General features: G+C 53.3%; 1 protein-coding gene across 1 annotated transcript; it reads left to right on the top strand.

The window, feature by feature from the left end:
* Nucleotides 1–28: 28 nt before the first annotated feature.
* Nucleotides 29–14,823, top strand: LOC104546951 (sodium channel protein type 4 subunit alpha-like; the record flags this gene model as incomplete). The annotated part of the gene is made up of 14 exons (XM_010192469.1): nt 29–292; nt 598–716; nt 1,567–1,656; nt 2,291–2,419; nt 2,553–2,644; nt 5,021–5,329; nt 7,051–7,114; nt 7,432–7,573; nt 8,538–8,750; nt 10,264–10,419; nt 10,658–10,781; nt 11,517–11,755; nt 13,996–14,169; nt 14,467–14,823. Coding segments are annotated over exons 1-14 (2,472 nt in total), but the record flags the coding sequence as incomplete, so codon positions are not given.
* Nucleotides 14,824–15,218: the final 395 nt, after the last annotated feature.

The following is a 15,218-nucleotide window of genomic DNA, read 5'->3' on the forward strand; positions in this document are numbered from 1 at the left end:
GCAGGCGTCCCGGGAGCAGAATGAGAGGATGGCCGGCCTGCCGCACATCCCGGGCCCCGAAAACCTGCGCCCCTTCACCCCCGCCTCGCTGGCTGCCATCGAGCAGCGCATCGCTGAGGCAGAGGCGCTCAAGGTAAAGCGGCAGCAGGTGGAGCTGCCCGAGGAAGAGGAGCTCAAACCCAGCAGCAGCCTGGAAGCCGGCAAGAACCTGCCCCTTATCTATGGCGATCCACCGCCGGAGCTCATCGGGACGCCCTTGGAGGACCTGGACCCTTTCTATAAGGATAAGAAGGTGAGAGGCAGAGCGTAGCCCATGTGTAGACTTGGCATTAGATGCAAAGCCAAAGAAAAAGACCAAAGCATGGGCCTCTCCTTTCCCCCATGCCCTTGTCCGAGCCCATCTTGGTGATCCACAGCCCCAGATTGTAGTGGTTTCTTCTCCTCCAAAGCAAAGCATCTGTTCCTTGGCTGAGTCCCAGTCTTTGGAGTTACAAAGCATGCATAGAGGTCCCACCTCTACAGGCAGCACTTGCTCCGTGGGTGTTTTGGGGGTGTGCAGAAGGGCTAACCCATCTCTCTGCTCTCTTCTCTCCACAGACGTTCATAGTCCTCAACAAAGGGAAGTCCATCTTCCGCTTCTCAGCAACCCCTGCCCTCTACCTGCTGGGGCCCTTCCACCCCATCCGCAGAGGAGCCATCAAAGTGCTCATCCATTCATATCCTTGCCCTCTGTGGTGCTGCTCTATTGCCAGGTCAAACCCTGATGCTCAGAGTGCAAACAGCCCTGGGACAGGGCTCAGAGTGGGGTTTCGAGATGGGGTTTTGTGGTGAGCAAATCTCCCGGGCTGGCCCCTACCATGGGTGAGTCACATGGCCCAGACATCCTAATGCTTTGGTCTCTTTCCTAGGGGTGGGTGCCTGAAGGTTTTGGGCACCAAGAGCTCGGGGAGGAAACTGAAGTGGTGGTGCTTCCTAGGAAGAGGTTCAAGTACTCTGAGATCTGGAGAGACTTGGAAAGGTCAGGGGATCCTGTCCCATCTGGGAAGTGGGTGAATTAGGGAGGATGCTCAAAGGATGCCTTGGGAGAGCGAAGGAAGAGGAACCAGGACATTGGGTTATAGGGAAGGAGGCAACTTGGGAAGCACTAGGGCCTTTGGTGTGAGATGGGAAGACAGGAAGGGACCCCAGGAGCAAGGGGGGCTTTGGGGTGGGTGGGAAGTGATCCCAGCAGGGATTGATGACCTGGAGGTAGGAGGAGAAAGGGGGGTGACTGTGGCAGAGGGATCAGACAAGGGGGGAAGCTGTGTCCTGGGGTGATGGGGAGGAAGGAGCACAGGGGGTGAGAAGGGAGGCAGAGCCAGTACCATGGAGATGGGCACCAGGAAGGGAGTGCAGGGGCCTGGGTCCATGCATGGGAGCAGTGGGGCTGAGCCAGGAGGAGCTGCAGGAGGAGCAGGTCAGGCTGTGGGAGCCAGGACTGGAGGAGTAGGGGTGCTTGGCTTCACAACTGTGTGAAGTGGGGAATCCAGGCAGCAGCCGCAGCGTTTCTCCTTGACGACATTTTAAATTATTCAGCATGTTGATCATGATCACGATCTTAACCAACTGCGTGTTTATGACGATGAGCAACCCCCCGGCGTGGTCCAAGAACGTGGAGTAAGTCCCTGCGACCTCCCTGGCCATGGGGGATCATCATCATCATCCTTGGGAGGGACAGGGACAAGGCTGAGAGAGGGGTGTTGGGATCCAGGCACCCTGGTGACACTGGGAGATGCTGGTGGCCCTCTTGGTCTCAGAAGGGACATCAACACTCTGCATTAGGCATTGAAAAGAGTGCTTCAGAGCCTCCCAAAATCTGGTGGGGTCCCTGTGATAGGGGACCACTGCAGAGCAGGCTGGGTCGGGTCAGGGCAGCAGTGATGGCCTGGAGAGGATAAGAAGATCCACCAGTCCATGGACAACCAGCCCCAGGTGGGAAGGGGAAAATACAGCGTTTTCTGCTGTGGTTCTGCACAGTGGGGTCTCAGCGGGGTTTTACAGGGTGGGACATCAGCAGGGATCAGCGGTGCTGCAGAATAGTTACCAAAGGCAGCGGCACCTCAAGATGCCCCAAGCTGCCCTACAAGGTGAGGTAAAAACCTCTCCCAGAGCCAAAGCACCCCAAGAACCACCAGCCCCCAAACTCAGCTCCCCAAGGTGATCTCACTGGCAGGGGTGGACAAAACCTCCTGGTGCCCAGGCTTCATCCCGAGCTGGGTGAGCATCCTCCGAGCCGCCATTCCCGTTTCAGATACACCTTCACTGGGATATACACCTTCGAGTCCCTCATCAAGATACTGTCGAGAGGCTTCTGCATCGACAGCTTCACATTCCTGCGCGACCCCTGGAACTGGCTGGACTTCATGGTCATCTCCATGGCGTGAGTTTGGTGGGGTGGGGGGAGGACAAGGAGGTCCAGTCACTGCATCTGGGAGGGGACACGGGGCAGGAGGGCTGAGAAACAGAGGGGTGGGTGCCTGGCCAAGCCCTTGAAGCGCTCTCCTCTCCTCCAGCTACATCACCGAGTTCGTGGACCTGGGGAACATCTCCGCTCTCAGGACCTTCCGCGTCCTCCGCGCCTTGAAAACCATCACGGTGATACCAGGTGGGACTTAAAGAAGGGCTCTCCTCTCCGTGCCTTCCCCTTCCTTGAGCTCAGGTTTCCCTGCAGTTCACAGCAACTCCTCGTTCTTTTGACAGCTCTAAAAGAAAACAGAGGAAATGAGAAGGTATTGGATGCTTATAAATAATTTTCCGTGTAATTTAGCCTGTGGGTCAGGTTCCGCTGATTTTACATCTTGAAATTAGCTGTGCTCATTCGGTTTCTTGGCCAGGGAAAGCCCCTGAGGAGCCAGACGTGGGGTTTTTAGGGCTCCTTGGAGATGTCTTAAGTGGGCTTGATGAACTGATACGCTTTGCTTGGTCCTTGCAGCCACAAACTCAGTTTTGTCCCCACTGTTGACCACTCTGGTGCTAGGATTGCAATATTTAATGGTTATTAGTGGAAAAAGCCGTGTGGCGAGTGTTTAACATCACCCCGAACATCCAGCCTGCAGTGTTGGGAGAACATTATCAAATACAGCTGGTGGCTGTTTCCCAAATTTCATACCATTTCAATACCATGCTTTGGCACCACAGAAATGACAGATCAGGCCCCTTGAAGAAGCGTGAGATTAAACGGAATATTGTCATTTCTTGTGGTGAATCAATCCTTATGTCCCTGCGGTTTCCAGATCTTTAGGGTTCATATTTAAATGGATTTAATTTTTTTTGCCTGCATCAAACAGGCTAAAAATTGCATGTAGGAAAATGTAAACTGCTGCTTCCTTCTGGAATGGCATCCCCCCAGGAGGCTCTGCAGAAATAGCAGTTGCAAAAATAAGCTGGTTTAGAACGGCCGTCCTCAGCGGTTTCCCAACATGGACGAGGCCTTGGGGAATGGGGTTTTACCTAAATAGTTTGGGGAAGGAGGGAACTGGAACGATGACAGGGATAAAAACCACGTGTCTTTGGAGATTTGCCTCCACGTGAGAAAGCTCTGTGCTCCCAGCTGCTTTTAGGATCAGCATCAGGATGTCCTGGCATAACCTATCATCCATGTAGACCTCGGGTGATGGGAACGACATCTTCCAAGCCAAAAGTCTGCCAAGGATCTTTGGGCAAGGCTCCTCTGCAGAGGAAATTGGGACAGATGAGTTAATCCCAAAGGTTCATACAAACGTCACTTGGTCACCTTCACTTAGACACATCGGGATGGGATGTCTATGGCTTGAAGGGATCAGCTGGACTGGATCCATCCCCGGGTCAGCAGCACAGGGGGGTGTTGGACCACAGAAGCTTTTCTGGAGCTGAGAGCAGTGCTCAGCATCTTCCAGCAGGGCTGGCAAATGGCTTTTCCGTATGCCACAATGAAATGGTCTGTTCTGGTGGTTTGGGCCAAAAAAGGCCAGATTGAGGCATGTGGGGAAAACAGAAAGCCAAAAGGAACTGATGGCTGCCAGGCTGGGCTGGGTTTTGGCTTGTGATGTCCAGGTTAAGGCCAGTATGGGGAAATTTGGCTGGTGTTGTGGTTTAGGGCTGGCTGGCTGGTTAACAGACGCTCTCTGTGAACCCCTCTGCCCTCCCCAGAAGGGAAGAGAAAAGAGAAGAAGGGAGAGAGACTTTATGGGTTGGGAAATAAAGCTAACAGGTTTAATGAAACAATAATACTGATACTACAGGATAATAATGTAAATAGGAAAATAATGAAATATATACAGACATGTACAAATATACCTACAAAACCAGTATAAAATCCTCCCCCAATGACGATGATGGCACCAGAGGCTCTGGGAGCACTGGAAAAGTCCTAGTGCGGACCCAGCAGCAGTGGGAGCTGATGCAGGAGCACAGGGATCAGGAACAGAGGCAGCCGCAGCAGCAGGGGGCGCCGGGGTGCTGGGCCTTGGGCCACTGCAGGGGGGGAGAGGGAAGGAAGGGTCCAAGCTGGAAGGGTCCAGACTGGTGATCCCTCAGCTTTACACTGAGTGTGACAAATGTGGGATGCAATACCTCGCTGGGCAGGTTTGGGTCTGCTCCTCCCAATAGGCACAGACACAGCACCCATAGTGAGACAGTGGCCTTGAGATTATCACTGTAGCAGCACAGACTGAAAAAACATGCTGCTAGTTTTCAGCAAGTTCAGCCACTTAGAAGAGACTGAGCTGAAAAGCAAAATCACTAAACAGAAAATTAGTTCTGTTTAGCTCAAACCGGGACAGCTGACATTCATCCAAGGAGGACAGGTTTTGGGGAAGGGTTCATGCTGCACAGCAAGGTATGGGGACAGAGGGGCAGCAGGGATGCAATGTGGGATGCAGAGCCGGGGTGAACTTGGTGATATCACATCCCCACCAGCTCAAGAAACTTTTGGGAATGCCATAGCTCATTCTACACAATTGGTAAACGAACAATTAGCTCAGTAGTGACCTCTCTCCCCTAGGGCTGAAGACGATCGTTGGGGCTCTGATCCAGTCGGTGAAGAAGCTCTCGGATGTGATGATCCTCACCGTCTTCTGCCTGAGCGTGTTCGCCCTCGTCGGTCTCCAGCTCTTCATGGGAAACCTGCGGCAGAAGTGCGTGCGGTGGCCGCCCCTCAATGACACCCTGCTGGGGGACTTCGGGCTCGACAACGACACGTTGGCCAACGCAACGCTGGACGGCAACTTCACCGACGGCTTCGCCAGCAACTTCACCAGCAACTTCACCAGCAACAGCACCTTTGATTTCGAGGCCTACATCAACGATGAAGGTAAATGCTTGTGCATTCCCTTCTCCACTGACCCATTTGCTCCTCAGTTTGCCCTGCCCCTCCTCAATGTCAGACCAAGTTGGTTTGCTCGTGGGGGTCTTCCCACTGAGGTGCTTTGCAAGAAGATGTGGCTGGTGGGTGGACCAGGGGTTGTGCATGTTCATAGGATGGACAGATGGGATCAAATCCTCCTTGCCAGGGAAAATGCAGCCCATGTGGACAAGATAAACTCCTCCAGGAATAATTCATTATGGGGAGACCTGGGCAAATCAGTGTCTCCATTTCTCCCACTTGCAATCTCCCCATTTGGAGGTGCACTGCTGCTCCATCTGGCTGGTGACAGCAGGGAGGCCGAGCCCTCTAAGAGCAGATAGGACTTTGGGTAGAAAACCAGAGGGAAGGACGCAGGAATGACATTTCTCACCCACTGTCACTGCTGCACCAAAGCTGAGCCCTTCCCCAGGTACCTCTGCATCCAGTGAGTGTTGGCATGAAATAAGTTTGGCCAAAAAAAGTGTGGTGGGTTTTTCATTTGTTCTTCGGTTTTGGGTTTTTAAACTCCATTAAAATGTAAAAGAATCTCAGGAAATCTGCCTGGCAGAGCTGCACAGTGGCAGGATGCTCCACGGGGATGCTTCACATCTCATTTGGGCACTTGACGGAGCTCAGAAGGTCAGGTTACGTCTGGGCTGAGCTGTTTCATCCAACCGTGCGAGTAGCTCTGACATTAATTACAGGAAGGCTTCTTGGTAGGGGTGATTCAATATATAGGATGTAATGAGCGCAGCACAAATAGCGACAGCACCCTGCGGCCATGCGTTCAGGTTAACGGGGACTGGGGCCAGGCCAAAACCACGTCACCTGCAGTTTCACGGGCAGGATATCTTCTCAATGACAGGTTAAATAAAAGCCTGGTGGCGAGAAGCCAGGCACAGCCGGAGATGCTTTGAGGAAGCCCCAGAAAACCCCATGTGGGTCCTCAAAGGGCTTTGCCAGGTGATGCCCAGGTTGGAGTGCAGTTGCCCTCTGCCATGTCCCAGGGTGGGTGTCTCCAGGTGCTCCTCTGAGCGTCCATGGGGACAGGGGACCTGTGGTGGCACTGCTTGGCATCTCCTGCAGCTCTGGGCCTGCGCTCGAGCTGTAAAGAGGAGCTTTTAGGACCCCTGGTTTGTGAACAGGGTGGGTTTCCCCCCTGGGCAGCAGCAGAAGGAAGGCAATGGCCATGGAGCAGGAGCAGACCATTTCCCCAGGCTTTTTTGGGACCCCTGCGGTCCCCCATGCTTGGTGCTCTCCGGGAATGCCCAGCTATTTTGTAATTTTGCCCAGCAAAACAGACCAGCCCTGGTCCTTCCAGCACATGGTAACCCACCTTCACAGAAGGCCTGAGCCAGGCCAACCTGGCTGTTTCCAAAGCTCTTCATGGGTTTGGGAGCTATCTACTTGGGTACTTGGGGGATTGGACTAGATGATCTTTTGAGGTCCCTTCCAATCCCTAACGTTCTATGATTCTGTGATACTTGGATAGGTGAGACCATGCCATGAGGCCTCTGAGCTAGGGCCAAGTAGTTCAAGGCAAAAAGCGAAGTCAACAGAGAGGAGATAACCCAGTGCCCAACTCTGGAGTTTGGAGGATTTCCCTGGCAGCGAGGGGCTGCCAAGGACTTGAAAATCAATATTTGTATTTATTTATTTCATGTCTTCCTCTCTCCCCAACTGCAAAGCCAATTTCTACTTTCTGGAGGGAGCGCTCGACGCCCTGCTCTGTGGGAACAGCAGCGATGCTGGGTGAGTGCGGAAGGGGGGTGATGCAGCCAGCACAGCCTGTGGAACCACGGTGCTTGGGATGGAATGGGACGGGATAAGGGCTGGTGGTGAATACAGGTCTGGGAATCCCACCTGTATCAGCCTGGGGGGGTATTGGTCCAGGCATCCTGCCTGTATCAGCTTGGAGGGTGTTGGATCGGGCATCGCAATGGTATCAGCCTGGGGAAACCCTGCTGGATCATCTCAGCACCCCCAGGGATGGATCTTCTGGCTGTTGTGGGGGCAGGAGGGGCAGTACCAGGGGCTCACACCGGCTGCCCTTGCGGCTCCTTTGGTAGGAAGTGCCCTGAAGGGTACGAGTGCATGAAGGCGGGGAGGAACCCGAACTACGGCTACACCAGCTACGACACCTTCAGCTGGGCTTTCCTGGCCCTCTTCCGTCTCATGACGCAGGACTTCTGGGAGAACCTCTTCCAGCTGGTAGGCACCAAATCCTGACCATTGTGCAAATGCTCCTCTCATTTTGATGTTGCCCCTGGTCTAGGAATGGCAGAAAGAGACTTGGCTGGAAATTTGTGGGCCCTTGTCCTGTGGTTTGGGGATGTAACCGGGATCAGCAGAGATGGGGCAAGGCCCCATCTAGCTCCCCAACCTGAGCAGTGCAGTGTCTTTTACAGGGCAGCTGCATCATGGAAATGAGGGATTTATAGGAGGATCCAGTATCTATTTGGCTTAGGTAAGGAGGAAAAACCAGGTCACTTGTGCCCTAGATTGAGTCATCCTTTAGGGAGAAGTGGCAGATCCTGGGTACAGGGACCGTTTGGATAAAAGCAAGCCTAGGTCTGAAGGCTACAAGTGTCCTCTGGAAATTACCATGCCCAGATTTGGCACAAGAAAAGGGCCAAGGGCAAGACCTGAGAGACATCAGCCCTTGTCCCAGCAAAGCAAGCTTCTGATGAAATATTGAAATATGGTCCATCTCCATCTGTGCTTGCAGCCTTTGGGCTACCAGATAGCACAGAGCAGCGTGGCTGGGTTTGCTGAGACTTCTGGTCCTAATCCGGTGCCATGGGCTGCAGGAAGGCCAAGTGGGCAATTATGAGTCCTTGGGGAGATGGGAGCAAAATCATAAATGCTTTAGATTGGAAGACACTTCTAGAGGCCATTTGGTCCAGGGCCCCTGCGATGAGCAGGGACATATTCAGCCAGATCACATTGCTCAGGGCCCCATCCAACCTGACCTTGGATGTGTTCAGGGGTGGGCATCAACCACCTCTTTGGGCAACCTGTTCAGTGTTTTGGAAAAAATTCCCTCCTATATCCAGTACATTTTACTCCTACCACAAATTAGAGGATGCCTGGTTCAAGACCTTTTACTGGAGCCAGCACCAAACCAGTATCATGCCAATGTGGTGTGACAGCCCATGCCCTCCTCTTCCCACAGACGCTGCGTGCAGCGGGGAAAACGTACATGATCTTCTTCGTGATCGTTATATTTCTTGGCTCCTTCTACCTCATCAACCTCATCCTCGCCGTGGTGGCCATGGCCTACGCAGAGCAGAACGATGCCACGATGCTGGAGGAGCAGCAGAAGGAGGAGGAGTTTCAGGAGCTGATGGAGCAGCTGAAGAAGCACCAGGAAGAGCAAGAGAAGATGGTTGGTGGAAAGTGTGGAGGCCAAAATGAGGGGTTTTGGGAATAGAGGGGAGAAAAGGGGAGGCAGTGACAAGGGTGACGGTGCCTCTGTTTATGTAAAATCCAAGGATGAGCCCCATTTGGTTCACAGTAAGGAAAGATAATAATTGAGTAACTGTTTGAGAGGGTCAGGGCTGAATCAAAAAGCTGAGATACAATCCTGGAGTATCCTGGAGCAAAGCTCAGTGCGTTAAGAAAACCACTTGCTTTTGGCCTAGGCTGGAGACAGCAGAGAGGGCCCAAGAGACACCGTGTCCTGCCCGGGGGGTCCGGGTATCCTCACAGGAGCCGAGGAGCAGCTCTCGGGGTCTGTGCTCACTGCTGTACCCAGCACATGAGCAGATATCCATGCCTGATGCTGCAGAGAGTTTGCACTGGTATTTCTCCGAGCTGGCATCTCTAAGCTGTCCCATTTCCACCCATTTGCTCCACTGTGCTCCCAAGGCATTACCTTAGCTGCCTTCTGCTCCTTAGGAGTCTCTTTTCAGCCTATAAAAATGTGGGCAAAAGCTTCTGTGGTGTCTGACACTGCCACCCAGCCATTTTCCACCTCTAATCATGATTTTGGCCGATGTCAGCAACAGGCACAAGAGACATCCCTGCAAATCTAACTGCTGGTGTGGGCAAAAGCCCAGCTTCCTCACGTGCAGAGACACAAAACAGCGTTTTCCTCTCTCTAGAGCCTCTATCTCTTATCTGAGCCGAGCCACAGCATCCTCCGAGGAAGTGGCTTGCTCTTATCTGGCCGCTGCTCTCTGCAGGATGGGTCTAAGCCAGCCCTGCCCCAGGGATGGGGACTCCAGGGCTGATGCTGTGGCCTGAGCAAATTCACCAGTGAGTTGCCCAAAGACTTTATTTAGGGATGATGCTCCTTCATCGTCACCTGGAGAAATGAAGATGATGGAGGGAATAGGGCAGAGAGTGAGAGCAAAGCAAAATCAGTGCTCAGATCCATTTAATATCCAGCAACCGAGCGTGGAAATCGTGGTGGATCTGGGCCATTCACAGTGGGAACAGAGGTTCCCACTCCACTCTGGCATCCGTAGTGCTACCAGAGGGTATAGTGAATTTAGAGTATTAATACCACTGTTGGAAAGGATAAAAAGAAAGAAGGAACAGTTGCACGTGCAAATGAAAACCGAATAAAACATTTGGAAAATAAAAACGTGACCCAAACACTCACAGATTTAATGCAGGTCCAAAAATCTTGGATGCTCCATTTCAGCAAGAGCCCTGAAGATTTTGCTGCTTTCCCATTTGGGATGAAAGTGTCTTTCAAAGATTAAAATTTCTTCTAATTTCTATTAGAGCTATAACTTTATGAATTATTCGCCCTGCCCAAATGGTGAAGGAAGTGAAAAGGAAATACTTGCAGCCGCAGGCGTGTGATGGCGATGGGGGTCATGGGGATGGGGGTCATGGGGGTGATGAGGGCGATGGGGATGCGGGTGATGGAGCTGGGGTGGTTGTTGCAGTTGCAGGACCGGTGCTCCAGCAGCGGTTCCCTGCCCAGCAGCACGAGCGGGAAGGAGCCTGACTCGGACCTGAACAGTGACCAGGACAAGGCAAAGGACTGCAACGGGCAAGTGGTCCCCAAGGTCGTGCTGCAGCGGTCTGCTACGATGATCGAGGTACGTGCTCGGCTCTGTCTCTGCTGTCCCTTGAGCATGCCCACCCCAATAAATGCATGCTCACCCAGTGGAAAGACAGGCTTGTGTCCAGCTTGTTGTGGATCTTACGAGCCTTTCTGCAGCCCATGTTGCAGCCCAAGGTCTCTCCAGATCCTTTTTTCTGCTTGCCCTATCTTTAAGTGCATTAAATACCCTGCATCTCTCTGCATTCATCTTCTGTGGTTTCCTCCCCTTCTAGTTTGACCCAACCAATGAGCCTGAGAAATCGGACCACAACCACCTCACCGTGGGCAACCAAGATGGGCCAGGCCTTGAGAAGAGATCAGGGAGCGCCATCAGCGTCCTTTCCAATGCTATGGAAGGTGCGTCCGTCTCTGGCCTCGGGGAGGGCCAGGTGTGCCGGCCGCTTCAGCTCAACCATGAGGTTGGTGGGCTTGGGATGCTCGGCACACACCGGTGACAGTGGCTGTCCCGAATCCCCAGCCCCACACAAGGGACGACTCTGGACCTGAGCTCTCCACAGGGGCTCAGTGCACCCCAGTGATCCTCAAGCAAGGCAGCCCAACTCTCTAGGATGATGCCTGGAGGCAATAATACGACATCTCATGTAAATGAATGGGATTACAATTGAATACAGCAGCCTCCATAGTCAACCCAGAGCTATTGAGTGGCATCCCAAGAGCTCCTGTCCCAGTGTCAGCAAGAAGTGCCATAGACTGGGCAATAACAGGTCTCTCAGCCTTGTTGGGGATGCGCACCAAGCCTTCCAGCCACACCAGAGCAGTTCCCTTGGGTGTCCCTGCCACGTTGAGATCTCAGGGACACCTCAAACTCTGCCCAGGGGCTGAAAACAGGGTTGGACCCACGGTTCCCTGACTGCTCTGCCTTTCCAGCCCTCTCTGGTTTGGAGGGGAAGGTCTGCAACATTGCTGTGCCTGGGCATGGGAAGGTTCCTCCTCTTAGCCCCCATATTAAACTGGAACATGGTCTAGGGCTGGTTCAGGACCCCCAGAGAGGTCCCTTCTAGGGGGTTAACAGTTGTCCCATCTAGGAGAAGACAGGAGACTCCTACACTGATGTCCTTTTTGCTTCCTCAGAGCTGGAGGAAGCTCACCAGAAGTGCCCGCCCTGGTGGTACAAATTTGCCCACACATTCCTGGTCTGGAACTGCTGTGTTCCGTGGGTGAAGCTGAAGGAGTTTGTCAAGCTGGTGGTGATGGACCCCTTTGTGGACCTGGGCATCACCATCTGCATCGTGCTCAACACTCTCTTCATGGCCATGGAGCACTACCCCATGACGGAGGAGTTTGAGAACGTGCTGTCCGTGGGGAACCTGGTAGGCAGCGATGGGCATCACCTCCTTCCCCATTTAGAGCCACAGCGGCCAAACCGTCCACCCTGGTGGGCAGATCCCCTCTGCAGTCCTTGCGTCAGCTGAACAGCATCCATGCATGCCTGGAAACTGGGCCCAGCTGCTGAGAAAGCGCTTGAGTGGGATGGAGGGGGTCTGATCACAGCATCCCTGTGGTGGGTTGGGCTCCAGGATGGCTCAGCTCATCAGTGATATGGGGATGGGATCCATAATCCCCCCTTCCCCTTCTGCTGCAGCTTCTGTCTCACTTGGCGCATCCCGGTGATGCCGATACGGCTTTGGCTTTGCAGAGCTGCCCTGAGCCAGCTCCTCCATTGCAACCCACGAACGCGCTGCATTTTCAACGTGTGGATGTGGCACTTGGGGACGTGGCTTAGTGGCCATGGTGGTGCTGTGTTGACTGTTGGACTGGATGATCTCAGAGGTCTTTTCCAACCTTAATAATTCTGTGATTTAAGCCCAGGGTCAGGCGCAAGCTGCTGCCAGCCCTGGCTGACACCGGTGTCCTCGCGGTGTTGGGTGGCATCTGCCATGAGCAGGGACCCATTCAGATTCTGGGAGCAAAGAGGTCCCCACTGAGCAGGAAGCAACAGTGCTGGCAGCATTGGAAATAGTAGTAGTAGTATTAGTAATAGTAGTGGTAATAGTAATGGTAGTATTAGTAGTAGTAATTGTAATAATAGTAGTAATGGTAATGATAGTGATAGTAGTAATAGTAATAGTAGTAATAGCAATAGCAGTAGTAGACATTGTAGTAGTAGTAATAATAGTAGAGTAATAGTACTGGTAATGGTACTAGTAGTATTGGTAATGATAGTAATAGTAGAAATAACAACAATAGTAATAGTAGTTGTGGTGGTAGTAGTAACAGTAATAGCAGTAGCAATAGTAGTAGCAATACAATAATAGTAGTAGTAATAATAGTAGTAGTAATAGTAGTAGTAGTAGTAGTGATGATGATGATGATGATGATGATGATAATGACTTTTCCCAGTGAAATCACAGCAAATCCGGGCAGTCCTGATTTCATGGTGTATCCAGCCGCCAGCTGTGGCTGCTCCTGCTCAGAGCCCTGTGTAAACGGCTTCCATCTGGGTGCAATCTGCTGGCGGGACATGTCCAGGAGGCCCTGGGTTACTCTGGGAAATGCAGCCAAGGGCTGAGAGAGCTCACACGTCTCCTGTCCCGCAGCCTTGCCCTGCTCCAGCACCTGCCAGGACCGCTCTGTGTGCAGGCACCGCAGTGACACGTGGCTGTGCCCCAGTCCTGGGCGGGCAGGATGACGCTCAGCACATAGCTGCTTTATCTCTGGTTTCATTCAGGAAATACAAGGGGATTAATCGGCCGTTGCTCAAAGCACGACCAGGCTGCAATAACAACTCCAGCTTTGCCTTCGGCCAGCAGCAGTTTCTGGCCGCATGTCCCAGCACCAGGGGGGATTCACTGTGGAAGGGCCAGGGAGGGATGGGAGCAGGAAAAGCAGCTCTCACTGAGCCAAATATCCGCCCACATCGCCTGCCTGTGCCCCAGAAGAAAGGAGAAATATGTCCAGGCTGGAAGGGATCAGGAGTGGAAAAGGGGTCATTTTGGGGCTGGCATGCAAAGGGCCATGTCAGGGAGCACCCCTGGGGATGCTGGTGCAGAAGTCTCCCTGCAAAGCAGAGGCACAGACCTGTGTATCCCAACTGGATCTGCATCCAGGGCAAAATCTGTCACCGGGCCCCGTCTGCACATGCCATGCCATGGAACTGCATCAAGGATGCTAATTGTCACATTGCTGATGCCGCTCCGGAGTAATGTGATAATGCACAGCGCCGTTGTAGTCCCAGGAAAAGAGCAATGTGTAAAAGCCAGATCAGCTTTCGCAGGGCGCAGGGAGGGGCAGGGGCATCCCAGTAGCAGCCCAGTTCCTGTGTGACTCGCGGTGCTGGGAGCCCCTGGGATTCAGCAGCCGCTCAAAGGGGCTCCCGTTGAAACAAGACCTGTATTTTTCATTTCCACCTCACAACGAGCACCATTGCCATGTCACTCCAATAGCAGTTGGTTTCCAGTACTCCCAGTCTGGCCTCACAAGCCACACATTCTCAACCAGGGCTGGACCCAGTGGGGTGAAACATTGGGAATATCCCAAAAAGGAGAGGTGCTACCCACCCTAGTCCAAGCACTGGCTCTCAAGCAAGCTGACAGGGCGCTGTTTCCCACAGGTCTTTACAGGGATCTTCACGGCAGAGATGGTGCTGAAGCTCATTGCTCTGGACCCCTACGAGTATTTCCAGCAGGGCTGGAACATCTTTGACAGCATCATCGTCACCTTGAGCCTGGTGGAGCTGGGCCTGGCCAACGTGCAAGGGCTCTCCGTGCTCCGCTCCTTCCGCTTGGTAGGTGCCATGGGGACAAGCTGTGCTGGGGGGGTTGGATGCACCAGGGTGGAGAATGGCTCCTTCAACCTCCTTTATGGCAGTCACCAGTGTGTCCTGTTCAAGATAACACTGACAGTTGAGCTGAATATTTAGGGAAGTCCGAGTCTGCGCTCTTTACAACGCAGTTGGGTGTTTAATCCCTCCTGCCTTAACAAAACTGCCACGTGAAGGTCGAATCCCAGCCTTGCTGACACCTTGCGGCAATGACAGCCCCAGCCCGATCAAACACCTTGTTTGTCTCCTTGCCCCTTGCAGCTGAGGGTTTTCAAGCTGGCCAAGTCCTGGCCCACCCTCAACATGCTCATCAAGATCATCGGGAACTCGGTGGGCGCCCTGGGGAACCTCACGCTGGTGCTGGCCATCATCGTCTTCATCTTCGCCGTGGTGGGGATGCAGCTCTTTGGGAAGAGCTACATCGAATGCGTGTGCAAGATCTCCCTGGACTGCACGCTGCCCCGCTGGCACATGCACGACTTCTTCCACTCCTTCCTCATCGTCTTCCGCATCCTCTGCGGGGAGTGGATCGAGACCATGTGGGACTGCATGGAGGTGGCCGGCCAGACCATGTGCCTCATCGTCTTCATGATGGTCATGGTCATCGGGAACCTCGTGGTGAGTCTTAGGGTTGGGGTGGACCCTCAGTGAAAGAGGACAGAGGGTGGTGTGGGGTGGGGACACCTCTGTCCCCCCTCTGGCCAATGCTCATCTACAGGGCTGTGTCTGTAGGCAGGGTCTTGTTGGAGCTGCACAGGAGCACAAGCAAAGGGCTCGACCTCCCTCCTGTAGAGCCTGTGGGGGTGTGCTGCGAGCTCAGCTCTGTGTTAAACAGGGTGAGAAGCAATTTCTGAGGGACCTTAGGCTGAAACCAGCTCAGGAACAGAAAGGGAAACTGAGGCATGGAAAAGTTAGGCAGTTGCAGGAGCACCTCTCAGCCCTTTCTTCTCCATATGGCTTTGCAGGCTTTCCGCCCTCATTTCCAACCCTCCTGCAAGAAGAGATTGGGACAG

The sequence above is a fragment of the Mesitornis unicolor genome, unplaced genomic scaffold (assembly GCF_000695765.1).
Source record: "Mesitornis unicolor isolate BGI_N332 unplaced genomic scaffold, ASM69576v1 scaffold25599, whole genome shotgun sequence".
NCBI classification, from domain to species: Eukaryota; Metazoa; Chordata; class Aves; order Mesitornithiformes; family Mesitornithidae; genus Mesitornis; species Mesitornis unicolor.